This window comes from Passer domesticus, chromosome 20 (genome assembly GCF_036417665.1).
Source record: "Passer domesticus isolate bPasDom1 chromosome 20, bPasDom1.hap1, whole genome shotgun sequence".
In the NCBI taxonomy this organism is placed as follows: Eukaryota; Metazoa; Chordata; class Aves; order Passeriformes; family Passeridae; genus Passer; species Passer domesticus.
In genome coordinates, this window is record NC_087493.1 from 7482110 (window position 1) to 7506751 (window position 24642).

The 24642-nt window shown below is 56.5% G+C and overlaps 4 protein-coding genes across 5 annotated transcripts; all 4 read right to left on the bottom strand.

The window, feature by feature from the left end:
- Positions 1 to 1358: 1358 nt before the first annotated feature.
- XYLT2 (xylosyltransferase 2) lies at positions 1359 to 12271 on the bottom strand. The gene is made up of 11 exons (XM_064395472.1): positions 12101 to 12271; positions 6960 to 7431; positions 6325 to 6500; positions 5810 to 6012; positions 5342 to 5422; positions 4976 to 5192; positions 4411 to 4587; positions 3387 to 3649; positions 3099 to 3294; positions 2376 to 2709; positions 1359 to 2025 (listed from the first exon to the last, which is right to left on the bottom strand). Exons 1-11 carry the CDS (start codon positions 12251 to 12253, stop codon positions 1703 to 1705), a joined length of 2595 nt encoding a protein of 864 aa, XP_064251542.1. The 5' UTR covers positions 12254 to 12271; the 3' UTR covers positions 1359 to 1702.
- Positions 12272 to 15563: 3292 nt separating this feature from the next.
- Positions 15564 to 20513, bottom strand: LOC135284135 (CMRF35-like molecule 2). Its single transcript, XM_064395482.1, has 7 exons — positions 19823 to 20513; positions 19384 to 19725; positions 18526 to 18655; positions 17500 to 17603; positions 16886 to 16959; positions 16189 to 16323; positions 15564 to 15918 (listed from the first exon to the last, which is right to left on the bottom strand). The coding sequence occupies exons 1-7, from the start codon at positions 19860 to 19862 to the stop codon at positions 15784 to 15786; spliced, it is 960 nt and encodes a 319-aa protein (XP_064251552.1). The 5' UTR covers positions 19863 to 20513; the 3' UTR covers positions 15564 to 15783.
- Positions 20514 to 20604: 91 nt separating this feature from the next.
- On the bottom strand, positions 20605 to 21721 carry LOC135284136 (CMRF35-like molecule 2). 2 transcript variants are annotated; one of them, XM_064395484.1, is made up of 2 exons: positions 21200 to 21721; positions 20605 to 20862 (listed from the first exon to the last, which is right to left on the bottom strand). In XM_064395484.1, the coding sequence occupies exons 1-2, from the start codon at positions 21693 to 21695 to the stop codon at positions 20606 to 20608; spliced, it is 753 nt and encodes a 250-aa protein (XP_064251554.1). In that variant the 5' UTR covers positions 21696 to 21721; the 3' UTR covers position 20605. The 2 variants fall into 2 exon arrangements, with proteins under 2 accessions (XP_064251554.1, XP_064251553.1); XM_064395483.1 differs by having other exon boundaries at positions 20605 to 20865.
- An 854-nt stretch (positions 21722 to 22575) lies between these two features.
- LOC135284262 (protein CD300H-like) lies at positions 22576 to 24350 on the bottom strand. Its single transcript, XM_064395665.1, has 4 exons — positions 24138 to 24350; positions 23436 to 23771; positions 23141 to 23228; positions 22576 to 22949 (listed from the first exon to the last, which is right to left on the bottom strand). The coding sequence occupies exons 1-4, from the start codon at positions 24187 to 24189 to the stop codon at positions 22754 to 22756; spliced, it is 672 nt and encodes a 223-aa protein (XP_064251735.1). The 5' UTR covers positions 24190 to 24350; the 3' UTR covers positions 22576 to 22753.
- Positions 24351 to 24642: the final 292 nt, after the last annotated feature.

Here is a 24642-nt window from a genome sequence, read left to right on the forward strand (position 1 = left end):
CTTGTGTGGCCCTTCTCCCCCCACATTCCTCCACTGCCCCAAAGCACCCCAGGCAGAAGTGAGTGCAGGACGGGGGGGCTGAGTGCCAGCAGGTGCCTGCCCTCACACACAGGGGCTCAGTCCCCTCCGTTTTACAGTACACATCTTGCAACACCCACATCCTTAAATGTGGAGACTGGGAGTGTCAGACCTGCTGGGCGGAGAGAGCTGGGACATGGGAGAAAAGTTAGGATGGCACAGATCCATGGAGACAGCAAAACCCCACCAGCTCCTGAGACCCTGCTTTGAGCAAAGGGTTGGGCCAGATGGACTCCAGATTGTCCCCAGATGTGAAGTGTCTTCCCAGGATGAAACCAAACCCAGAGTTCTCCAGGCAGCATCAGTCTTTGAGAGAAGAATGCTGGAGGCAGACCCCAGGGACATCCTGGGGGCACTGCAGGGAAGGGGGATATTCACTGCACCCCTGCCCAAGAGGAGGTGGTGCCTCTTCCCTCTGGAGCAGTGGGAAGCAGAAGCAGCAGAGGGAGGACGGGGCTGGCCAGACCTCGCCTTGCCGCTGTGCTTTTTGCCCAGGGAAGCACAGCAGGTCCCAAAAGCTTCTGCTGACGTGGGAGGAAAGAAAAAGTCGGGTCAAGGAGCTGTGGCACAGGGCAGCACTCCAGGCACGGCTCATCCACAGCAGGACATCGGCCTGTGGATGATATTTTGGCAGGGGATCAGGGCGTCCTTTTGCTGAAGTGGAGACAGAAGTGGCAGGGTCTACAGGGCTCAGGTTGGACCTGAACCACACACTGAGCACTCCCCCCTCACTGTTGCACAACACACCAGGGCTCCAGACATTTGGCATAGTTGGGCAGCTGCCCCACAACCTGGGGGCAACGCTGCCCCAAGGCCAACAGGTTACAGGTCCCCAGCAGCCCTCAGCAGGAAATGGAAAAACGGCAAAACAATAATAATAATAATAAAAAAGGATGTAAACGACCCAGCACCCTGTCCTGTAGCACCAGGACACCCAAGGGAACAAGGTATGTTACAGTCTGAGGGGAAATGGAGACACAGGGACTTCCCGGCCAACGCGGGGTCTCGTCTCTATTGCACTTTGCATCATATATATTTCTATATATATATTTATAAAAATACAAACTAAAGGGCTGGGGCGGAAAGGATGAGATGTAAACCCTAAGACAGCAGCAGCTCCGTGCCCATGGCAGGTTTTGACCATTCTGCTTCTGCCTACCCCCAGTCCCTCATCAGCCCACTAGGGCAGCAGGCAGCAACAAGGGCCCATCCTGCCAAGTTCTAGTCCGGGGCTGGGCAGGATGCTGAGCTGGTCCAGAGCCTGCCCACCCACCAGCCACCCCTCCCTCCCACATCACCCTTTCCTGAAGCTCCAAGGCCTGGAGTAACAAACACACAGCTCTTCCCAGGTGCCTGCCATGCCCCCACAGGGATGGGCACTCCAGCATGCTCTCCCTGGCCAGCAAGGACTCATTCCTGCAGAGACGGGCAAGACCCACCTCATGCCTCTCCCTCTGCCCAAAATACCCCACAGGAGAAGGTTCTCCCCTGCCTGGAGGTTCCCATTTTTTCTTCCTCAAGCGACTACGGTGCAAATGGCACAGGGTGATGTGGTCCAGAGACACCCCCAAATCAGAAACAGAGGATGCTCCCTGCTCCCAAGGCTGCCCTCTGGCTGCTCCTGCTACCTCAGCCGCCCGTCAGGTTTGACGGGCCCCAGTTCTGATTTGGGGTCTGGGGAGAGGGAGCTCCAGGAGGTTTTGCTGCAGGTCTCCAGGGAAGAGCAGGCAGAGGGGCTGCTGACACAGACATTCTCTGCAGACCAGAAGGTGCTGATGGCAGCATCTGCCCAGTCCTCCAGCTCCTTGCCCGTCAGCCGTGCCTTCTGCACCGCGTCCTCCTGTGCCGCCTCGGAGCGCGGCAGGCTGAGGATCCCGCCCAGGCCCTGGAAGCTCTGGTCCATGTACTCATTCCGGGGGGGGCCACCATGCAGCCAGCTGCTGTCATCTGGGAAGGACAGGGAGAGAAAAGAGTGGGGATGAGCAGTGCAGCAACATTCTGGTACCCTGCAGGTCCTACCCCCAGCTCCGGTTGGGGCACAGCACCCCATTCCTCTGCAATCCCAGCTCCCATCTGGCACAAGGAAAAGGATGCTGCTGCAGGAAGGATCTGACTGACATGGGCCAATGGGCTCTCCACAGCCCAGTCTAAGGATTCACATGGGCAAAGGCACCAGTGGAAAATCGACTCCAGCCCGCTCATCAGCTGCTGCCCAGGGGCCAACACAGGGGAAAAGCACTTTGGACTGCCCGCAGGGACACCCTGTCATGCAGCCCCAAACTCCAGAGCATCCTCACCTTTCCTGAGAGGCTGCTTGCGGTTGAAGGTCTGAGGCACCACCAGGAACTGGTTCTCCCCCAGAGGCTCCCAGAACTGGAGGAGGCGGATGGTCCAGACGCCAGGGCGCAGGGGGTGGTTCAGGGGGGGCTTGTACTGGGTGAACTCTGCCTCAGCATCCACCGTGATGTCGTAGGAGGCGGCAATGACATAGGTGGGGTCAATCCACACCACCGTGGCCGTCAGGTTGGGGCCCCGTGACCACTTCTGCATGGCCACTGGCTCATCAAAAGGCCCCATCAAGCCTCCAAAGTTGCGGAACAGTCTTTCCTTGGGGTCCCACTCCGTGCCCACCTGGAGGGACAGGAAGCACAAGCAGTGAGACACTGGGCAAGGAGATATTATCAGCTGAGGTTCTGTGTTTCACCTCCCTGAAACAGAGAACACATAAACCTTGGCGTCCAAAGCAATGGACATTCCATGGATCACACGCCAGCACTAATTCAGCTGTGCAAAGCCTCCTGCAGCTGCAAGCACTGGATCTCACCTGCCTCTGAAAGATCCCCTGAAGGCCTATTCACCAACGATCAGCTCCTCACAAGTAAACCAAACTCCCAGACAAAGGTTTGTTCTCAGGCACAATGGCAGTTCTGTGTCCCTTCTGTCCCCATGGCATGCAGGTGGGGCACAGGAGGAATGGCAGCACAGTGTGGGAAAGCCAGGGAGTAAAGTGCTGCATTTACCTCTAGGTTCTGCAAGCGGTTTGCCTGCCCTCCATGACCTGACAGCTTCAGAGCTCCTTGGGGCATCATCCACATCTCCAAGGATTCTGTCTGCCCAGTTGCCGAATTTTGCACTTCCTGCATCACCAGGTAACCCTGGAAACGGTCGTCATAGAAATATAAGTGCACACTGGAGGGGAAGCCTCGAGGCTCAAATCTGTAGAGATAGAGAGGTTGCATATCTGAGCATAAGCATACTTCCAGCACAAAATAAAGGAGCCTGGGTTGAGACCACAGAAAATACCCCACCTGCAGAGCTTGTCAGCCTTGGCTGCCGGCGCAGATGAGGCTTTGTGGAGCCCCAGCCTGGAGAAGGCTGTGTAGAAGGTGAGGGTGACATCGGTGAGGCCGCCGAGCCCGTCGACACGGTCGTAGACGTTTTCCCAGTAGGCCTTGAGGGCCGGGGTGTTGGGGGGGTAGCTGCCATACAGGTGTGTGTCCAGGATCTCCAGCACCTCCTGATTCACCGTCGACTCAAACTTGCGGGCGAAGAAGGTGGGTCTGGAGAGTTGCTGGAAGAGCACAGGCATTTCTAACAATGTTGGGGGCACCCGCTCTGCCCTCCCACTCCCTCAGGATCCATCCTACCCACTCTGAAGGCACAGGCTAAGGAATGCAGATGGGTCCCCATCTCTCCCACCACCTCCCCTTTTTTGTGCCCAGAGCCAGCCATGTGTCATCCAGCTCCTTTGCTGCAATCTCTACTCTGATGTGCCCCCACCCACCAGAGCCACTGCTGAGCCCTGCATTAGCTCTCATGGGCCAAGTGGCACAGCCTGCAGGAACAGTGTCTTGGGCTATGCAAGCTTGGAACTGCTGGAAAATCCTGCCACAACTGCTCTTTTCAGGGCTGGCTCTATCTCCCCCCAAGCCTCCTGTGTTCAGTCCACATCCCCATGCACTGAGAGCATGGGAGATGTTTCATCACAAGGCATTTTGACCTGCCAAAGCACTCTGAAGGGGTTTTACTAAAAAGATATTTCCCTCAAGTGATACATTTGCAGGGAAAGAGCAGGAAAACAGAAGAGAAAAGTCTAGGGATAGGAGCAACGCTGCAAGCAGAAGCCTGGCTGAAGGGCAGGACAGTCAGGATAATCCCACTACCTCTTTACAGACACACCTACACTGAGCCCCACTGAGACCTGATCATGCTCTGGTCTCTCATGGGGACATGCACAACAGCTGGTACTGCAGCCTGGAGTGCCCACAGGACAGCTCAGAGAGGACAGGGAGGAGGGGAAAGAGCAGGAAGAGAAAGGAGGATCTTTTTCACCTGTAGCCGAAGGAAGTCCTGGGGTTTGAAGTCATTTGGGGAGCACCCGCACCAGTCGACTATGTGTTTATATTGGCACTTACAGCCCAGCTTCCGGTTCCAGTTGGTCACTCGGAGGTTGTTATCCACCAGCGTCTCGCAGGCATGGCTGTTCTCCAGGACCGTGTGGAAGAAGGACTGTGCAAGGCAGAAAAGGGGCAGGACACCCAGTGGGATGGAGGACAGGTGGTTAATGGAGATCCCCACTCATAGAGGAGAAGGACAGACCTCAGCTTCTACTGAACAGAAACTTCCCAGCTCCCAGTAGAGGGCTACACTTAAGGGACCAGGCTTGCACCAGTCCTCACCTGGCCCAGAGGGTGACTGGGCATAAAGCTGGCCTGTACATAAGCATGACCCCTGACCTGTCTGCTCCTCTCTTCCCTCTTTCATACCTAAGTCTGGAAAAGGGGAGGCACAAAACTGCCTGAGCAGAACCAGCAATACCCTTTGCAGGTATGAAGTGGGAAAGAATGTTAAGCACAGTGGGAAGAAAATCAGTCCTGTGGCCCACAGCAGCACCCACCTCAGCTGGCAGGAGCGTGTAGGTGTAGAACTGGCGCAGCTGGGACACCAGCTGGTCCTCAGCATAGACCACATATTCCACAAAGCTGCGTGTCAGCGAGAACCAGTCAGAGCCGCCGTCCACCACGATGCCCTCGGGGATGTGGCGCTCGCCCAGTCGCCACATGTGCGAGTCACACTCGTGGAACAAGCGGTCCAGGCCCTGCTTCTTGATGAACCTGGCCATGGGGATGAGGAGTTTGGAGTGTCAACCACCTTGCTAAGTGCACATGCAGAACATCCCCCCCCGCCACAGCTGTTTCAGTTCTTTTCTGAAATCCCTCGTTTTCTGTTCCTCCAGTTCAGCTCTGCTCCTAGCTGAGATTACCTGGCGTTGTCTCGGCCATGTGACTTCAGGAAGTTCTTATCTCGGTATTTGGACAGGAACATCACCAGTTCATCATTGGTCCTGAGGTGGAAATCAGGAATCATTAATGCTCCTGGGGTGAAGCAGCCCAGTGAACACTTGTTCTCCTAGAGCCATTAGACACAAGGAACCCAAAGCTGCTGACTCAAACCCTTATTTCACTACTGGGCAGACACAGCCTCTGTGCTGTCTCATGCTTCACATTCCATTCTCCTGCAATTCCCAAACCCCAGGGAAAAACAGCTTCGGAGGCACTTGCTGGGCTCCTCTGCATACACTGCTCCAGCCTGGCCCCAGAGCATCGTCACCAGCACGTGGGTGCAATCTCCAACCCCATCTCCCTCAGCTCCCTGCCCCTCCCAAGGCTTCTGCAGCACCACACAGCCCCAACACCTCCAGCCGCCCTCCCTACCCCAGTAGGGCACTCACCTTGTGGGGTAATCAGTGGCACTCAGGTTGATGAAGAAGTCCCAGGGCCACTCAGACAGTTCCAGGAGGTCCTTCATGCTACGCAGGTACATCTTCAGCAAGCTGGCACCTCCCCAGATGGTCACCATGCGCCAGGGTGTCACTCGGATGTTGGGGTAGTGCCGGGCCAGCTCCACAGCCTCGCGATGGAGGTAGTTGGAGCGCTGCCAGGGAACATGGCTCACCCTCAGCAAGGAGCATATCCTCCCAGGGCCCTGTTTTCCTTGCCACCGGCCCGGAGTCAGCCCTTGCAGCAGCCTCCACAAGGAGAGAAGCTTCTAACAGGGCAGGGGGGATAGATCCTACATCTGTGGGGCTGCAGAAGTAGCGGTAGAGGGTCACAGCTCCACAGCAGCAAAGGTTAACCCTATCCAGCCACTCTCCTCACTTACCACCACCCATACCTCAGCTCTGCTCCCTCTCCCAGGGACCAATGGAGCACTGTTAGCACCCGCTCCCCCACCCCTGCCACACACCTTGTCAACGTGGATGTAGAAGAAGTGCTGCTGGTGGTACACGGCCTTGATGAGCCGCTTCAGCTGGCGGACAGCCCTGCCATGCACCACCAGCATGTAGGCAATGCGCACAGGCTGGCTGGGGGGCCCCTGCTGCAGCCGGCTTTCGTCCCACTGGATCACAGGGCTGACCTTGCCTGCACGGGGAGGGAGAGGGCTGTCAGACACCCCCAGCCTTGCTATCTACTACCTGGAGCTCCTGGGCAAGGCAGGGGACAGCAGGGAAGCACTCAGCCTCAAGCAAACCCCAAACTGGCTGCAGTGCCAAGGCATGGAGGCACATGCAGCCCCATGTGTTACATTGATGGGGGATTTTGGGAAAGGAGGTGTCCTCATTTGGTGCCTCAAAACAGAAAATGCAGCTGGGCCTGGCTCTGATGCCTGCAGAACTGCAGACTGGGATGAACAGCCCAACTTAAGAAGGCTGGCACAACTCTGACTGGTTACAGAGGCAGCAGTAATCTGGGAATCAGTGACAGATTGAGGCTGCTGTTTGCCACACGGGACAGTTTGGTGACATAAGGAAGGTGGCCTACCAGCCTCCCTGGGATACTCCCGATGCCCAGGGTGACCAGGAGCACTTCAGCAGGACTCACCTGAGAGCTGGCAGTGGCGAGGCACGGACTGGGGCATGAGGCTGCCAGCCCGATGCAGACACACCACGTTGGCAATCTCCTGTTGGCACTGCTTGCTGCTGGCCCGGGCCAGCGCCGACAGGGCGTCCTTGCCCGTGATTTCGCACTTGGGGGTGAAACTGTTCTCAGTGGGCTGGGGAGCCCCCTCCACGCTGCCCGTGTCACCCTGCTGGAAAACGGCCAGCTGGGCCTCCCCACGCAGCTCCGTCAGGTTCCTGTGGCTGGAAGAATCCAGCATGGCCGGCAGCCTCCATCCCGGTTTGTGCCTGGCTGTGACAGCTCTCACCACCTTGGACACCACGGCCCCGGGGCTGTCCAGCCGGCCCCGCCATCGGCCATGCTTGCGGCTGGCGCTGCTCCGGCGCCCAGCAGAGCTGTCCGAGTCCTTGGAGCCATCGCTGCTCTCAGGAAACCCAGCTTTCTTCTGCCGCTCCTGTCGCAGGTTCGTGTGGGTGCAAAGAGAGGACAGACAGCGTTAAGTCAGGCCTGCTTCTCAGAGCATCCGTTCCCAGTCCCCTCAGAGCTCAATGCTGCAGCGTGACAGGTGCTCCAGGAGCAACTACTGCACAGGACATCACACAGCACCTTCACCACCCAAAAGCCCAGGCTAAGACCCAACAGCAGCCCTCTGACTATGCCTCCATCATGAGGACACCCAGACAGTCTCACTCTCTGTGGTTGGCTCACTGCAGACTAAATGGACACAGTGGGTTGTGTCTGCACCAGCCACCCTCTGAGGTCTGCCCATCTACAGGGACATCCCTGATGCTGGAGATGAGCACTGGGCTGTACTGGCTGGTGATGGTATTGGATCAACTCTTCCCTGCCATGACTATGCTGTGAGCCCAAGCCTAGCACAGCCAGAGTCCCAGGCAGCCACAGCTGTGCTCTCTGGGCTGAAAGCACTGGACAGGAGCAGACCAAGGCCCTGCCCATGCTCTCTTCCCTGGACCCTGGCTCCCCACGCTGGGCTGGAGCAGGCACTGCCATCACCACTTTCCCTAGAAATCCAGTCACAAACCCTACTGTGGACCCAAGTGGATGTGTAAAGGAAGCACTTAATTACGCTTCATTACCTCTGCCAGGCTGGCTGAACAGCAGAGTCAGTCAGCCTTGGGGAGAGCAGGGAGCTGGAGAGTTTAGATGCCACTCTCGTGGGAAAGAGCTTTCCCAGTGAATGTACCCACAATGTCAGGGCCACATGCCCCAGCCCACCACAGGCACTCCTGGATGGCAGGCAGGCAGCTGCCTGCTCCAGCCCAGCCTCCCAGGGCTCTCACAGCACCCCCAAACTCTGACTGCCCAGCGGCTGTGCTAGGCACCACAGGGAGCTGTAAGGAACAACCAGGAGAATTCCTGAGCAGCGGCATCTCACAGGGATGGACAGATGCCTCACAAGGACAGCAGGACTGAAGTAGCCCCTGGCACAACACTCCCCTAAGGGTGCAGCTGCTGGGAAGGTCACAGCCAGGAGAAAGCACAGAGTGAAAAGGCTGGAAAGCATTTGGTGTGACCTGCCCATTTCAGAGTCCCCAGACTACCCACATTGTGCTGGCACAGCCATGGCCAAACCACTGCTCAAATCCCGAAGGGTTGGTTCAGCAGGGATCAGCCAAGCCTGCCTCCAACCAGACAGGCATCACAGGCAGCCCAAGACAGGCACTGAACCCTTCATTAGGCACCACGCAGGACCATCTGTTCCACAGCTATAAACCTGTTTTCCCCACAGAGCATCACAGCAGAGGGCAGCTGGAGGGCCACAAGTGAGGAGAGAGCATCTTCCATGTTCATACAGGAAGAGACTTGCTGATCCCACTCACAGCCTGCACTCCCCAACACATCTGGGGACACCCCCTATTCAACACCCCCCTGTGGTTACAGTCCTGCTCATCCCCCTGGAAGGAGCCCTGTTCCCAGCTCAGGAGCATGCCTAGCTGCCTTTCCCAGCAGGGAAGTTGTTAGAAGCACTGCCAGCCCTTCCAGAGCTGCCAGCCAAGGAACTCAAGGGTTTCTAATTACTGCACCACAGCAGTGATCCCTCCACCCCAGCCTGGCAGGGAATGGCTCCAGCCACATTGTTCTGCTGTATTTAAGACCTGTGTGGGACAGACAGTGAGGCTCCCATCCCCTCCTTCTGACACACAGATGACTCCTGGTGCCAGCCAGAGCTCACTGAGAATCACAGAATCATTTAGGTTAGAAAGACTCACTAAGATCACCCAGCTGTTAAACCCCTGTCAAGGCCACCACTAAAACATGTCCCCAGGTACCACATCTACCCATCTTTTAGATACCTCCTTTTAGAGTCTGTGACTCCACCACTTCCTCATCCAGCCTGTTCAAGGGCTTCACAGCCCTTCTGGTGATGAAGTTTTCACTAATATCCAACCTAAGCTGCCCTGGTATAACTTGAGGCCATTTCCTCTTGTCCTGTTGCTTGTTACTGGGGAGACTTGCCCTGCTCTGCCTCCCTCAATGCCACCCGAGTGAAACAGAGCCATGGGTCACACATCTGCCTGCACCCCATCCCCTGCACAGCTCCCACTGTGCCACAGGGAGCAGAGCTAACAGCACCTGGTTTCTGCTGAATTCCCTCTCTGGCTGACTCTGGTTTCTGCCACGTACCAGCACTCATCAGACAAAACCAGCACCAAAATGTTCCAAAGTCATCAGAGGAATCCTGAGTTAAAATGGCTGGAGTAAGTCCCCTAAAAACAAACTCTTTGGCAGGAAAAGTAACTATTGAGGAATCTCTTCTCTGGAAGGAAAGACACTTCATAGGAAGCTTCTCTTGTGGCCACAGCATACAGAGGACACCAACACACAAGCCCCAGAGAGCTGCCACCTCCTGCCTGGACAGACAACGACAGGAGACCAAGTGGCTAAAACACTGCAGTGACAGATCCTCTTCTCCACCCACAAGGAAACTTTTGTGGTTTGAGTTTTACTGCTGCCAACTCCACCACAGACTAAGAGCTTCAGGAAGGTCGTGTGCTCACTCAGGAGCTGTGGGTGTCACAGTGACAGAGGCAGGATCACTCTGGTCTCTCAGGCTCCCACTTGTGTGGGGAGACACTCATGCTGACCACAGCAGGAATGGGAATTTCCTCTCTCATCTGTCAGTCTGGATAGGGATTGTGTTGTTTGATCCTGGTGGAACAAGGTTAATTTGGTTTCCAGGAGGAAACACAGTGCCCACTTGGGCAGATGGAGACAGATCCAAATACTCCTGGTCTGCATCTGCTTGGTAAACACAGGGAGCCTTGCAGGACCCCAAAATAGGCCTTGGGAAGAGAACTGATAGATCCAAGAGGCACAGCCAACTCCACAGCCCTTCCAGGACTCGAGTGTCTCCTTCTTTCTCCACAGCCCATTCACGGAGGGGATGAGCTGTGTCCATTAGTGGGAAGGAGCTATTTACTATGGCAATTAAGAAATCCCAAACTTCCACGAATCCTTTCAGGCCTGCAAGGTCAGACTCTCCTGGGACTGTTCCTCTGGCTTTACCAGAAATGCCCTCAGGGAAATGGTGTCTCCCCTAGGTCTGGCCAAAATCAGATGGCAGGATAGCACAGAAACCAAAAGCTTTGTATTTTATAATAATTAAAGGTTAAATGGACTTTTCCCAGCTTGCTAATGGGTTCAGGCTGTCCATGAAGTTAAGGATGGTTCTTGTCTTCTCCAAAGACAAGGCTTGTCCATTCCCAGGACTGCTGGTGGTGAACCAACTCCTCTCCAGGAAAGGGGACCCACGGCCAAACCTGTTCAGCCACTCAGCTCAGTTTTGGGATGAGGCATGGGGAAACCAGGCAAGGACCATGCAGAATGAGCAGAGAACAGCAGACAAACAGTGCAGGATGCTGCAGAGGCAAGGAGAAGCCAGGACAGGTGAAGTAACTTGATCAAGGTGACAGAACAGGCAGAGGAGCAGTTGGGCACTCCTTGGTGCCAGTTCAGCTCTCAGGCTTCCAGTGCCTCCAGATCACAATCCTGTCCCTGCCACATTCATTCCCTGGCTCTGTGATGGTGATGGGCATACAGCAGCACATGAGGGTGCTCGTGGCCATTTCCCATGCCCAGGAGGAGGCCTGAGGCTGGGAATTCACCTGCTGAATCAGTGGTGTCACTCTGGGCACCTTCCCCACTGCAAGGGGCTGCCCTGTTCCCCTTCTCACCTCTCTCAAGGAAAGCCTTCTAGACCTGCTGTCCAAGGGATCACCCTCCACACCAGGGAGGCAACAGGAGGCTTCAGCCACTGGTCCACACAGATACAGCAGAGCTGGACACAGTCTGGGCAGTTCCCAACAAATAAACAAATCCAAATTACCAACCCACAGGTGCGAGCTTTGTTTGAAGGTGGCAGCAATGTGCTTCATCAGCCTGGGTCCTCTTTGATACCTTCTCTGTGTCTGACCTTGGGCAAACTCCTTCACCAGACCATGCCTCAGTTTCCCCACACTCACAAGAAAGAAGTGATGCATTTGGCCTTAGCAGGGTGTTCTGGTATAAAGACATCAGTGACTCCAAAAGGTCCCCACTTCACAGGAATACCTCTTACCAGAACAGCTACACAGGAGCTGACACAAACCCTGCCAGCTCTCTGCACTCCATGTTTTCTGGTTTGGTGTCCCTGACCCCATCCCCATCAAGCCCCCCACCCTCCCCACTCTACACCAGACCCAAAACGAACCCAGTGGGCCACAAGCTGCCCTCCTCAGCTGCTGCGACCCTGCACCCCGCAGTCCCAGGCAACATCCCGCTGCCCACCCCACCACCAGCCCCTTCAGCAGCCTGAGGCTGCAGGACCCCCAGCCCAGGACCCCCAGCCCGGCTCTGGGCCTTGCCAGCCCCACAGGGCTCACGCCGTTTGTCCCCACCGCAGCTCCCGAGCAAGGGGACACGGGCCAGCCCCAGGGCACCGTCCCTCCCAAAGCCCCCTCACAGCACCCACCGCCCTCCCATGACCCCCTCAGCCCAGCTCGAGCCCCTCAGCCCTTTCATCGCCCTCCTTCAGCACGGCCCTCACCCCCACACCGCCCGCCCTCCCCTCACCGCCCCCCGGCAGGCCCCGGCCGCCCCCCTCCCTCCCTCCCGCGGCACACCTCGGCCAGGCCCTCCTCATCGAGGCCGGCGGAGCTCCAGAGGACGAGCCCCTGGAGCAGGAGGATGGCGAGAGCCGTGGCGGCCGCCAGCCGGTAGCGCCGCAGCAGCTTCCGCGCCCGCCCGCCGGCCACCATCGCCCCGCCGGCCACCATGGCCCGCCGCGCCGCGCATGCGCGGGGACGGAGGGGCGGGGCCGGGCGGCGATGGGGCGGGGCCAGACCGCGGGGGCGGGGCCAGACCGCGGGGGCGGGGTCTGAGAGAGCGCGAGCGTGTAAATGAGAGTGAGGGAATGTGTGAGCTAATTAATGTGAGTGAATGAGTGTGTGAGCTAATTAATGTGAGTGAATGAGAATAAATGAATGTGTGAGCTAATTAATGTGAGTGTGAGTGAATGTGTGAGCTAATTAATGTGAGTTAATAAGAATTAATGTATGTGTGAGCTAATTAATGTGAGTTAATGAGAATAAATGAATGTGTGAGCTAATTAATGTGAGTTAATGTATGTGTGAGCTAATTAATGTGAGTGAATGAGAGTGAGGGAATGTGCGAGCTAATTAACGTGGGTTAATGTATGTGTGAGCTAATTAATGTGAATGTGAGTGTGAGCTAATTAATGTGAGTGAATGAGAGTGAGTGAATGTGTGAGCTAATTAATGTGAGTAAATGAGAATAAATGAATGTGTTAACTAATTAATGTGAGTAAATGAGAGTGAGTGTGTGAGCTAATTAACGTGAGTTAATGTATGTGAGCTAATAAATGTGAGTGAGTGAGGGAATGTGTGAGCTAATTAACGTGAGTTAATGTATGTGTGAGCTAATTAATGTGAATTAATGAGAGTGAGTGAGTGTGCGAGTTAATTAACGTGAGTGAATGTGAGTGTGAGCTAATTAATGTGAGTAAATGAGAGTGAGTGTGTGAGCTAATTAATGTGAATTAATGAGAGTGAAAGTGTGCGAGCTAATTAATGTGAGTAAATGAGAGCGAGTGAATGTGTGCGCCAATTAATGTGGGTAAATGTGAGTGTGAGCTAATTAATACGAGTTAATGAGAATAAATGAATATGCGAGCTAATTAATGTGAGTAAATGAGAATAAATGAATGTGTGAGCTATTAATGTGAGTAAATGTGAGTGTGAGCTAATTAATGTGAGTACATGTGAGAGTGAGCTAACATGAGTAAATGTGAGTGAATGTGCGAGCTAATTAATGTGAGTAAATGAATGTGTGAGCTAATTAATATGAGTAAATGTGAGAGTGAATGAATGTAAATGAGTGTATTAATGTGTGAGTGAATGCATATGAATGGATGAGTGTAAATGAATGTGCGTGAGCGTGTTGGTAAACGAGTGAATGAATGTGAGCGTGAGTGAACGTGTGAGTGTGCAAATGAATGAGTGTGTGAATGAATTGAGTGTGAGCACGTAGGTGAATGTGTGAGTGTGAGGGCATGTGAGTGAAGGCGTGGGGTCTGTGGGTGGTGGGAGCTGTGTGTGGCCACCTGTGCACTGCTGTGTGTGTCTGTGCCCCCGGTGTCACCCCCTGCCATGGCAGGGCCACTTCCACTACCCCAGGCTGCTCCAAGCCCCGTCCAGCCTGGCCGAGGACACTTCCAGGGATGGGGCAGACACAGATTTTCTGGTGCCGGGGCCTCCCCACCCTCTCAGGGAACAATTCCTTCTCAATATTCCATCTGGCACTGTGAAGCCATTCCTGCTGCCCCCCTTCAGCTCTCCCAGACCCCTGTGGGCACTGAGGGGCCCCTAGGGGCTCTGAGGTCTCTGCAGGCTGAACGCCCCCAGCCCTCTCAGCTTTGCCCTGTGAAAGCTGCTGGGGGAAGTGTTTCAGCAGAGGGAATGGGAAGCAGTGGCTGGGTGCTGACAGCAGCTCCGGGGAGTTCCATGACCCCATGAGCTCTGTGGGCAGCTCGTGCCGCCACAGCCGAGGGAACACCGCAGCCTCAGTGCCCCTGGGGGCTTTTAGAGGAAGAGCTTTTGACAGCAGGGGCCTCCCCAGCATGCAGAAGGGCTCTGAGCAGCCTGCTGAGCTCTGGGAGGGCTTCCCCTTTGCGAGGAGCAATTTAGTCCATGCCTCAGCATCTCCACCCCAGCAGGAAAAGGCTCCCTACCTAGAATACTTTAGGCTGTAAAAGACATCAAGACCATCCAGTAACCCAGCCCCACCATGTCCCCAAATGCTACATCTACATGTCTTTTACATCCCTCCAGGGATTGTGACTCTGCCATCTCCTTCACAGCCCTGGAAGAAATTTTCACTAATATCCAATCTAAACCTCCACTGGCACAACTTGTGGAGTTGTTTCCCCTTGTCCTGTTGCTTGTTACCTGAGTGAAGAGACCAACCTGCACCTGACTACAACCTCCCTTCAGGTGTTTGCAGAGAGTGAGAAGCTCCCACTTCAGCCTCTGGTTGTAGTATAAATCAGCATCCCTGCCCTGAAACCAGACGGGTTGCAAAAAGATACAGTGCCCAAATTCTCATGGCAAGGGAGCATTCACCCCTTTGTGCAAAACCACCTGCATGAAACCATGTATGTGTAAGAGCTCAGGTTTTGTGCTCCCAGCCCAACCCAAGTGGACACCCATCCCTCTGGCCTGTTTTTTGTGGGAGTGGATGGATAAATTGCCTGGCACTGGGCTGGAGAAGAGTGAACACCCATGGGGGAGGGCACCAGCACGTTCCAGGGGGGAGTGATGCTGCAGTAGCTGCTGGTGCAGCTGTGGGTTTGTGCTGGAGGCCCAAGAACCCTTTTCTTTAAAGATAAGAGTTCTCACACTGCACCAGCAAGGGGCTGGACCTGCTTTCAGGGTGACACTGCAATAAACCCCTTAGCAGGTGGGAGCCTGCTCTACAAACACAGTCACACACATGGCCCATGCTACTGGATCCTCGTGTCACTGATAAAGCAGCTACACTTCTCACAGGAAGTACTTAGTGGGTGCCAGAAAACAAAAAGTTATCAGCCAAGCAGAGAAGAGCAAGGTGATGGTTACAGCCCACCTGTGTGCTCCAAGGCTGGGGGTCCTCAGGCTGGTGGAGACAAGGAGCAGGAGCAAACCACCCAGGGGGCTGTGGGACCAGGGGCTGGGGGAGATGCCATTTCTGCACCCAGATCCTCATACACCTCACCCTGCACATGAGCACCCCGTGCAAATGCACTTGGATACAACATTTCCCACTGTCCTGCTTCCCAGGAGCTGCCAGCTGGCATTAGCATGAAAAAATGTCAGTGTGGGGTGAACAGTGGGTTTGGAGCCTCAGCCCACATAAGCAATGCAGCCAAAGGAGCAAGTGGGATGAGTGGTGAGCAAAGGGAGCCAGCTCAGCCACCAGCCCAGCCTCACCTCTCCCACACCTTGCCTGCTGGGTCTCTGCCTGGACTACCCCACTACAAGGGGCAGAGCTTTACTCCCAGCACCACTCTGTACGGATGAGGACTCCAAATTGAATTTGCAAAGGCACGACTTTATCTTCAACCCTCTCTGTGCCTCCACACAACCTCATCCTGTCTGATGTTGCCTCAAAGAAACATCCAAGCCTCAGAGACCAACAGCTCTGCTATCGAGCCGGCTCCTGCCTGAGCAGAACATCAACCCCGTGTCCTCAGTGCAAGTCTCACTGGTGCTGCCAGCAGCAGGAGCAGCCCGTGGGGCCGGGTGCTTGCTCATGTACCCCACACTGTGCTGTAGAGCTCTTCACTGGGCTGTGGAGCTGATGGCACGTTGGCGTAGATCTGCTCCTGCTGCGGCGCGGGCTTCTGCACTCTGGCATATAACGCCTCTCTTTCCTCTTCCAAAAGCTGGGAAAGGAGGGAGATAAACAAAACATCCTTTGTGCGGCTGCTCCAGGCAAACACTGCCTGCTGGAACCTCTCTGGGATGTTTTAAGCACCCAGGAGCAGCCACAGGGACCAGAGAGGGAGCCCACACTAGCCAGGGTCACTCGGACCCCGGGCTGGCATTTCCCTTTGCATTCCTCTCCTTCCCCACCCAGCCCATCCTGCTGCCCGCTCTGCCACCCACCCACTCCAGCTTTCCTCCCAGCTGGGCAGTGCTTGGCATGCTCCTACCTGAGCGCTCAGCCTGACCTCTGTGTACTCCACCGGGAGCGTTTCCAGGCGGGGGACAGGCTCAGCACCGCCGTGCTGGCTCCCGGCCGTGCCCCTGCCGCGGGTGATCTCCGCGTAGGTCAAGGCTTCTGCCCCCTGATGGAGAAGGATGAGCTCTCACCCTGCTGCCACTCCCCGCCTGCATCCACAGGCTGGGAATGTCTCCCACCCTGCTGCCTGTCCTGGTGGCTGCTGAGATGGCCGCAGGGGCACTGGGTGGAAATAAAAACTGAAGCACGGGCTGGCTCAACATTCCCCAGGGGAATTCTTGTGACACCAGCCCCTCCTCAGGAGCTGGCAGCAAAAAATCAGAAAATACTTTCCAAGCAGCAAGCAAGGAGCAGCTACCCTGCAGCCACTTCAAGTGGGATTTGCTGCAGGTTCCCACGGCTGTTTCACCCAGAGAAGTAGCTCCCATGCTTGGAGAGAAACCTCTCAGATCAATTCCAAATTCCTTTCCCAGGAATACTCTGTGATAGTCACAGAAAGTCCCTGTTTGTGTCTTTCTGGTGGCAAGCAGAGCCCAAAGGATCCCTCCCAGCCTGCAGGGCCATGAACCTAGGTGAAAGCAGCAGCTCTGGCAGCTCGGGTGCAATGTTTCCCCTCTTCATGCGAACTTGGGGCACAGAATCCCAAGAACTCATGAGGTTTTCCTTACTGTAGGTGACATGGTGCAAGTCCTGTCCATCTCTATGGCTGCTCCAGAAAGGGCTGGATGAAACATGGATGTGGCTGGACAGGAGTGAAAACAGAGGAAAAGAAACATATTGAGAAACTGCACTGCCACTGCAAATCTTGCCTTAAAGCAGGACAGGAGCCTCACGCTCCACGAGCCATCTAAACTGGAGCAGTTCTTCAAACAAAGCCAGACCCCACCTGCCAGCTGGCAATGTCCTCTCCTGTCCCTCCCCATCCTTCACACTGGCCTCAAACTTTGCATCAAGCCTAAACCTGATCAAGTGCAAACCTGGCCCTTGCAACTGATGGTGCCCTGACAAACTCAAGCAGATTCTGAGCCCAGCAGCACCCACCCCAAGGGCTGTCATTCCCTGCTCCCAGGGGAAAACACCCAAGGGATAACACCCATGGGACAAAACCACAGCTCCTCTGAGGGAAGGAGATCTCGTGGTGGAGGTCTCAATGATGGACTGAGGAACTGGATGGATCAGGAAGGCAATGGGGGAGGAAAAAGAAACAGAGGGAAAAATAAGGGAAGCAGAGCAGGCTGTGTTACAGAAACAGGATGTGTGTGGCACTGACAATTCCACTCACCCTTCTTCTTCCTGGAGAGTACTATTAGAACACCAGCAGCCACTGCAAGCAAAAAAAGGACCACAACAATGGCTGGAGTGAGGATGTGCTCAACCACATTCACGCTGCAAGAAAAAAAAAAGAATGAAGAAGACAATTTATGTTGTCGTGCTTCTCAGGATGAACCAGCATAGAGCAGGGTTGCAGGGAGCAGCTGGGGGTGACACAGAAAGTAGCTGTGGCAGTAGAGGGGCAGGGCTTGCCCATCACAGCAGGCATGGGATGGAGCAGAGCAAACCAAAAACTGCAGAAGCAAAAGGATGCTTGGGTCTGAGAGCCACTGTGCCTTCACTGATTTAAGGATGGGTTCCTGCGTTTGCATTGTTTAACTTCACTCTTTGTTAACCTTGTTTGTAACGGGCAAGCAGGAGAAGTCGGTGAGCCAGCACACCCTTGAGTGCTGATGGGGAGTCTCAGCTTTGTCTGCTGCTGGCATCACCTCCCGCAGGAAGGAGATGAGGGGGGGAGATCTAACACTCTGGTTTCATGCTTTTACAACTATCTCTACCAGTCTGTGTGTAACTACAAAGAGCAGGACACCTGGCAGCACTTGGCTTCCCACGAACAGTCTCACTGAGTTTTGGGGAAGGAAATGGGGTCGGTATTGCAGAAGAAACCACTTCTCCCTTGTGACTAGAGGCACTGGAATTACCGTCATAGAATTAGAGAAGGATTTGGGTCAGAAGGGCCCTTAAAGATTATCCAGTTCCAACTCTCTGCCATGGGAAGGGACACCTTCCACTAGGCCAGGTTGATCTCAGCCCCATCCAGCCTGGCCCTGAACACGGATGGGGCACCCATGACATCTCTGGGCAACCTGCACCAGGACCTCACCACCCTCACAGAGAAGAATTTTTCCACGTGGATTGGTTTCTAAAGGCAAAACCAGAAGGTCTGGATCCTTAAGGGAGGTGTGAAGAGTCTGATGGTTACAGGGCTCCAGCTCACGGAGGAAAGTGGCTGCTGTAGGCAGGAGCTGCTACTCACAGTTGAGGGGTGGAAGGATTTGATGTTGATTGCAAAACTTCCCCCTGGGAAATTGTCTGTGTGTGGCCTGAGACAATGTGATGAGAGGACGTGGTGGTCACGTAGGTCCATGATGGGACAGTGGAAGAAGCTGTAACAAAAAGAGGAGAGGCATGGTTGATCTCTGCAGAGAAAAATGCTGTGGGTTCTGCAGTGAGTCAGAAGTGCCATACGTGCTGTCACAGGAGGGAAGCTGGGTCCCCTCTACCACATCTCGAGGTCAGAGTGCTGTAAGACTCTTCCTCTGCCCACGAGGCTTTTCACAGTCTCAGTCCACCCCAAAACATGCACAGAACAGATTCACCTTACAGAAAGGGGTCTAGGCACCCCATGCCCAGTTTAGTTCTACCACAACAACAGCACATATACATTGTCCTGCTCTGCAGGCTGATCCCTGGAAAGGCAATGGACAGGGATGTTTTCCAAGCCCAGGGCCTGGTGCCCAGAGATGCTCCCTCTCCCAATGGGAAATGAGGCAGCACAGTGCAATGAGGAACAGCCAGTGTCACACAGGAAGGCAAGGGGGACACAGGCATCAGCAACAGCTAATGGGGAAGAACAGTGGGCAGAGAGCACAGAACACCTCAGTAATGGAGACGGCTGAACCAGGGGTGCCAAGAAGAGGTTCTGGGTAGAGCAAAGAAGAGGGAATGAGTGGTGGTGGCACCTACTGCACTCTGGTAACACACCTGGGGGCTGTCACACCTGCATGGGCAGCCATCAGCTGCAGGCGGCCCGCACTGCAGTCCCTGCTCCAAGCAGCGAGAGGAGGAGATAGCCACGCTGGATCTGGGGGCCCTGCAGCCCACTGGTACTGACCTGAGAGCAGGATCACCTTCACATCAGCACTCTCATCACGCAGAACCCTTCTCCGCACTCCACAGCGGAAGGTGCCCTCGTCCTCCTCGGACAGACCGTGCACGGTCACCGTGAATGCCCGCTGTGTGCGGTTGTCCCGGATGGAGAACCGGCCCTGCTCCACCACGGGCTGCGACTCCGAGGTGATGATGATGTCCTTACCACAGGTAAAAACACCAGCTCCACTTGGGATGCACCAGAATTTCGGGTACTTCTCCCAGCCCGGCTGGTAGGTGCAGGTGACCGACAGGGATCCCCCCAGGAACCCCCAGACGGTGCCGGGTCCCGTCACCGCCCCGCAGCCTGTGGAGACACACGCAGCCCGGCAGTGCGGCCGCCGCAGCGGCACCGGCCGCCCGACGGGGCCGCCCCGGCAGCCGGGGGCTCCGGGCAGCCTTACCTGGCAGCAGCGCCCAGGCGAGCAGCGGCAGGAGCTGCATGGCCGCTGCGGGACGCCGGGGCTCCGCGGGTGCCGCTCCCGGCCGAGCTCGGGCCGCCCCCGGGGCCGCCCCCGCGCTGGGGCGGGGAAAGGGAAATCCTGGGCAGCGGGGGATTACTTTAGTTTTCTCGTTGAGCCTCGTGTTGTACCCTTTACAGGGAACCTAACACAACCAAGGATAGCTTAGCTATTTCCTCTGGAGGCAAATAATAAGCAGGATGGCTTCTGCTGCAGTGTTAGAAACAAAAAGGTTTAATAAAACGTAAAATAACAAACAGGAAAACTCGAGCCAGGTACAGAGGTCTGCCCCTGGTATAAACACCTCACAAAAGCCCCTTAGTTCTTTTGTTCTCCTCTTTTCTACCCAATGGGCCAGGCGGGACTTTTTGGCTTCTATCCAATTAGATGACCCCGAGTTTTTGGTGAAGCCTCTGTGGTCCTATGAGGTGGCTTTTCACCTGATCGTTGAGAGAAACTTCTGGGCTTCTTTCCTTTTTTGGGGGACAAAGGCTAGCTTTGCCACTCTGTCACTGGGGGGCACACTCCTACACGGGGGTGCGAGGAGACGGGGCACGGCTAATGAGCGGGGTCAGGAAGCCTTTACTGAAACCTTCACCGAAGCCTTTACCGAAGCCTTTACCGAAGCAGGAAGGGCCCGCTGCGGCCGCCCCCGCCCGCGCCGTCGGGACCGGGGCAGGCGGGGGTCGAGCGGCTCCGGCCGGGCCGTGGGGTCCCGGCGGGGGCTCAGCGGAGCCGCAGGCTGACCCAGAGCACGGCCGCGCTCATGGCCAGCAGCGCCAGCAGCTGCAGCCCGGCCAGCACGGGGAAGTAGCGGAAAGTGCCGCGGGGCCCCGGCGCAGCGTCCGGAGGGAGCGTCGGGGCTGCGGAGGCGGAGGAAGGATGGATGCAGCGGGGGCCAGACGGGCACAGTGCTCCTGTCACGCTCGGGGTGAAACCTCCTCCCGCAGTCTGGCCCCGGTCCCGCGGCGTGGGGGTCACTGCTGCTGTGGGGGGAACGTGCAGAGTCTGACACAAGAACGCCATCCCCTTCCCAGCAGCACTCTCACCGAGCAGGTACATCCCATTCACACCCCGCACCCTTGCCCTCCTTGGGCAGGCCCTCCGCAGTCACTGTGACCAGCAGGTGTGTGTGCTTGGAGCGGCTGCAGCGGCGGTGTGGCAGCTGGGAAGGAGGGATGGATGGATGCAGGGAGTGCCACATGGGCACCGCGTTCCTCTCCATCTCCCCCTCTCGGGGCGACAGGTCCACCCTCAGTCTGGCCCCAGTCCCCCAGCCCTGCTGTCGCTGTTGCCGTGGGGGACTCGGCAGGGACTGACCTGAGAGCAGGATCACCTTCACAGCAGCACTCTCATCACGCAGAAGCCTTTCCGTTCGCACTCCACAGCGGAAGGTGCCCGCGTCCTCCTCGGACAGACCGTGCACGGTCACCGTGAATGCCCGCTGTGTGCGGTTGTCCCGGATGGAGAACCGGCCCCGCTCCACCACGGGCTGCGACTCCGAGGTGAGGACGATGTCCTTATCACAGGTAAAAACAACCTGTCTACTTGGGACGCACCAGAATTTCGGCAGTTTCTCCCAGCCCGGCCGGTAGGTGCAGGTGACCGACAGGGAATCCCCCAGGAACCCCCCGACGGTGCCGGGTCCCTTCACCGCCCCGCAGCCTGCGGAGGCACACGCAGCCCGGGAGCGCTGCTGCTGCTGCCCGGGCACCTCCAGCTCCTTCTGCTGCATCCCGCGTGAGGCTCCGGCCCCGGCGGTGCCCTGAGCCCCCCCCGGCAGCAGCGCCAAGGCCAGCACCAGCAGCAGCCACATGGACGCGTCAGGGCAGCCCTGCTGCTCCTCTTCATCGTGGCTCTGGGGCTTTGCTTCCTCTTTTGCCTCTGGCAGCACTTTCGTTGCTGCTGGAGATCCTGCAAGATCGTGGCGTTTCCTGTTTCCTAGAGTTTCAGCTTCTCCTGGTCACTGAGGTTACTCGCTGTGCATGGTCCCCCCGTGCCCTTCCCCAGTCTGTGCTTTCTTCCTCCAGCATGGCCCCCATGGGGGCACAGCCTGCCTCTCCCTGCCACGCTGCCCAGCCCCTCTGGCCGGGAGGGCACCCAGGGGAGAGGCAGCTCAGCCCAGCATAGGGACCCCTGAACCCAGACAACCCTCCAGGCTGGGCAGTGCTCCTGCACGGCCACCCTGTCCCTCCCAGGGGAATGAAATGGGTAACCCCAGCCCCTTATCTCGGTGCAGCTGGACAGGAGCACCCGCTTCTCTTGCCAGCACAGCCCCGCTGTGGCTCAGGCGCCCCATGCTCTGACCAGGTCCCTCCAGGCCTCCCCCTGTGTCCCCAGTCCCTGCAGATGATGAGTGGGGGGCAGGAGGACACCCTTGCCTGGCTATTGCTAAGCTGGAGATGGGCATTTGGTGGACCAGGCAGAGGTGGCAGGGCTGAGGCTCCAGGGGCTGAGGGCTCCTTTCCCCATGAGGGAGCTCAGCTGGGCCGTGGTGGAGCCTGCACGGCCCCTGTGACCCCATGTCCCCTCTCAGCCACCATGCAGCTGTCCCCACACAGGGACATGCACCAGCATCGGCTGCCACGGGCATCCCGGGCAGGGCTGCCAGCTGAAGGAAGGAGCAGGCAGACAGACAGATAAGCAGACAGGGCCCTGCAGGATACCCAGCCTTTATTGCAGAGGCTATTGGCAGCTGCAGCTCAGCAGACACAGGCTCTCTGCACCCCAAACCCTTCCCTCTGCAGCTGCCAGGAGGGGCTGAGGCTTCCCAGAACCAGAAGTACCCAGAGCTGAGCACCTCCCAGCACGGGGCAGCCCTGAGGGCTGGCACAGCCCCAGCAGGCTGGGGGCCAGGGGGGCAGGAGGGCATCCCTAGGGCTTGGGGGTGGCTGGGACGGGTGGGCAGCCCCGTGCCCTGGTGCTGCTGGATGCCTCCAAGAGCTGCAGGATGTCCTGGCCACGGCTCCTGCAGCGGCTCCTCAGCCAGGCTGCCCCACCAACCACGGCGAGGGCCAAGGGCACCTTGATGCTGAGCAGGAGCAGCAAGTGGATGACACTGGGCTGGGACCTGTAGAGGAGAAAGGAGGTTATGCTAGATCTTTAGTAGGCTCTGGGGAATGAGGATGGGGACTGGGGAACTTGCACGTCTGCCAGGATGCTCCTTGGGACTCAAAGCTAGGAGATACATGCATGGGAAATAAAGGTTTTGTCAAGGGGATGCTTTTGGGGGGCTTGCCTGGATCCCAAGCCCTGACTCACAGCACTGGAGGCTCCCCACAGCCCCTGGGGCACAGAGGGTTGGTGGTCAGTGGGCTCAGGTCGCTGTCCTCAGTTGTGTTTGAAAGAGCTGGCAGAGAAAACAGAGTCAGAACAAAGCAGACACCCCCACACCCCCTGTCCTGCACCCTGCACAGGAGCCTCTGTCCCTGAGACTTCAGCAGTGAAGGTGCAGGGGGTGGCTATGGAGGCATCTGGGCAATGCCCTGAGCACTGCAGAGGAGGAAGAGGAGAAGGGGGAAGTTTAATGCCAGCTTTGCTTCCAGCCCTGCTTTACCTGCATAGACCATCACCTTGGTGCTGTGCCACTGGTTGAACCTCGCTTTCTTCTTCACCCCACAGGAGTACTGGCCTTCGTCCCCTGGTGTGACGCTGCTGAGTGTCACTGTGAATGAATTTGCTGTTTGGTTGTCCCTGATGGACACCCTGTCCCGTGTCACTGTCACCTCTGAGCCGTCGGTTTGGATGGCGTAGGTCAAGCAAAACCAGAGCAAGTTTTTGCGGCACCAGTACTTGGAGTAGAGCTTGTAGCGTGGCTTGTAGCTGCAGGACACTGCCAGTGAGCTGCCCTGCTCAGCTGTCACCTGCCTGGGGCCTGTCACTGCCTGGCCACCTGCAGGGGACAGAGAGAGGAGCTGTAAACCCACCCTGGCATTGCCTCCATGAAGGATCTGAGCCCGGGGGTACAGCCCGAGGGAGGCTGTGCCTGTGCCCTCGCTCTGCTGGTGAGCAGTGCTGAGGTGAGATGTCACCAGTCATTAAAAAAGAGCCCCATCAAGGGGGTATGTTAGTAAAAGAATGAAAAGCCTTATTCCCAGGGTTCACATGGCAGGGAACGAGCAAATCTCAGAGATCACACCCTGTAACTACCAGAGGAAAAGTTTGGGATCTTTGCCATGGCCACAGTGAGCTTCCTGCTCTGCCTCAGCCCCAGCCTCTCCACAGCTCTGCCAGAACCCCTGATATAGACTTGCCTGACCTGTGCTCGTGGATCTCATGAGGAAAAGGGTCCAAACCAAGAAAATCCTCATTTTCCAGCTTCTTGCTTCTGAGGTGGAATTTTCCCTGTGGTTTTTCACAAAAAAATCCTTCAGGATGAAGCCAGGCCCACATATACATGGACGTCCTGAGTTTTCCAAGCTGTGCTCTCCTGCCTCTTCTTTGGGCGGTGTTTGCCCACAGACCCTGGATGTCTTCTTTTTAAGACTGTTACTTCCTCCCCTTCACCCACCACTCATGACTCACCCTGGGGTGTTCCATGACAGACACTCTGCTTTTTCTCTGTAATAGTCACTGGGTTCCCAGGAAAATGCCAGAATGCAGCAGGTTCCTCCACCGTGATGCCCAACCCAGCAGGGACCAAAAACCCTTCCCCTGCACAGAGGCCAAAGGATTTGGGGGAGCTTTGAGAGGGCCTGGCCAGAGCAGGATGCAGGGACTGGGGAAGAGTGAGTGCAGCTCAACCCCTGCTGATCCCTGGTTGG

What these genes read in the sequence shown, in the direction of transcription:
- XYLT2 (XM_064395472.1), bottom strand. Translation starts at nt 12,253, where the DNA reads ATGGTGGCCGGCGGGGCGATGGTGGCCGGCGGGCGGGCGCGGAAGCTG. An exon ending in ACACGCTCCTGCCAGCTGAG is followed by an intron (nt 4,588 to 4,975) that starts GTGGGTGCTGCT and finishes TGCCTTGCACAG; the next exon opens with TCCTTCTTCCACACGGTCCT. An exon ending in ACCGCTTGCAGAACCTAGAG is followed by an intron (nt 2,710 to 3,098) that starts GTAAATGCAGCA and finishes CTGTCCCTCCAG; the next exon opens with GTGGGCACGGAGTGGGACCC.
- LOC135284135 (XM_064395482.1), bottom strand. Translation starts at nt 19,862, where the DNA reads ATGCAGCTCCTGCCGCTGCTCGCCTGGGCGCTGCTGCCAG. An exon ending in GAAGGTGATCCTGCTCTCAG is followed by an intron (nt 18,656 to 19,383) that starts GTCAGTACCAGT and finishes TTTTTGTTACAG; the next exon opens with CTTCTTCCACTGTCCCATCA. An exon ending in ACTCTCCAGGAAGAAGAAGG is followed by an intron (nt 16,960 to 17,499) that starts GTGAGTGGAATT and finishes ACTCCTGTCCAG; the next exon opens with CCACATCCATGTTTCATCCA.
- LOC135284136 (XM_064395483.1), bottom strand. Translation starts at nt 21,695, where the DNA reads ATGTGGCTGCTGCTGGTGCTGGCCTTGGCGCTGCTGCCGGGGGGGGCT. An exon ending in GAAGGTGATCCTGCTCTCAG is followed by an intron (nt 20,866 to 21,199) that starts GTCAGTCCCTGC and finishes TTCCCCCCACAG; the next exon opens with CAGCAGTGACCCCCACGCCG.
- LOC135284262 (XM_064395665.1), bottom strand. Translation starts at nt 24,189, where the DNA reads ATGAGGATTTTCTTGGTTTGGACCCTTTTCCTCATGAGATCCACGAGC. An exon ending in CATGAGATCCACGAGCACAG is followed by an intron (nt 23,772 to 24,137) that starts GTCAGGCAAGTC and finishes TGTCCCCTGCAG; the next exon opens with GTGGCCAGGCAGTGACAGGC. An exon ending in TGTGGGGAGCCTCCAGTGCT is followed by an intron (nt 22,950 to 23,140) that starts GTGAGTCAGGGC and finishes TCTCCTCTACAG; the next exon opens with GTCCCAGCCCAGTGTCATCC.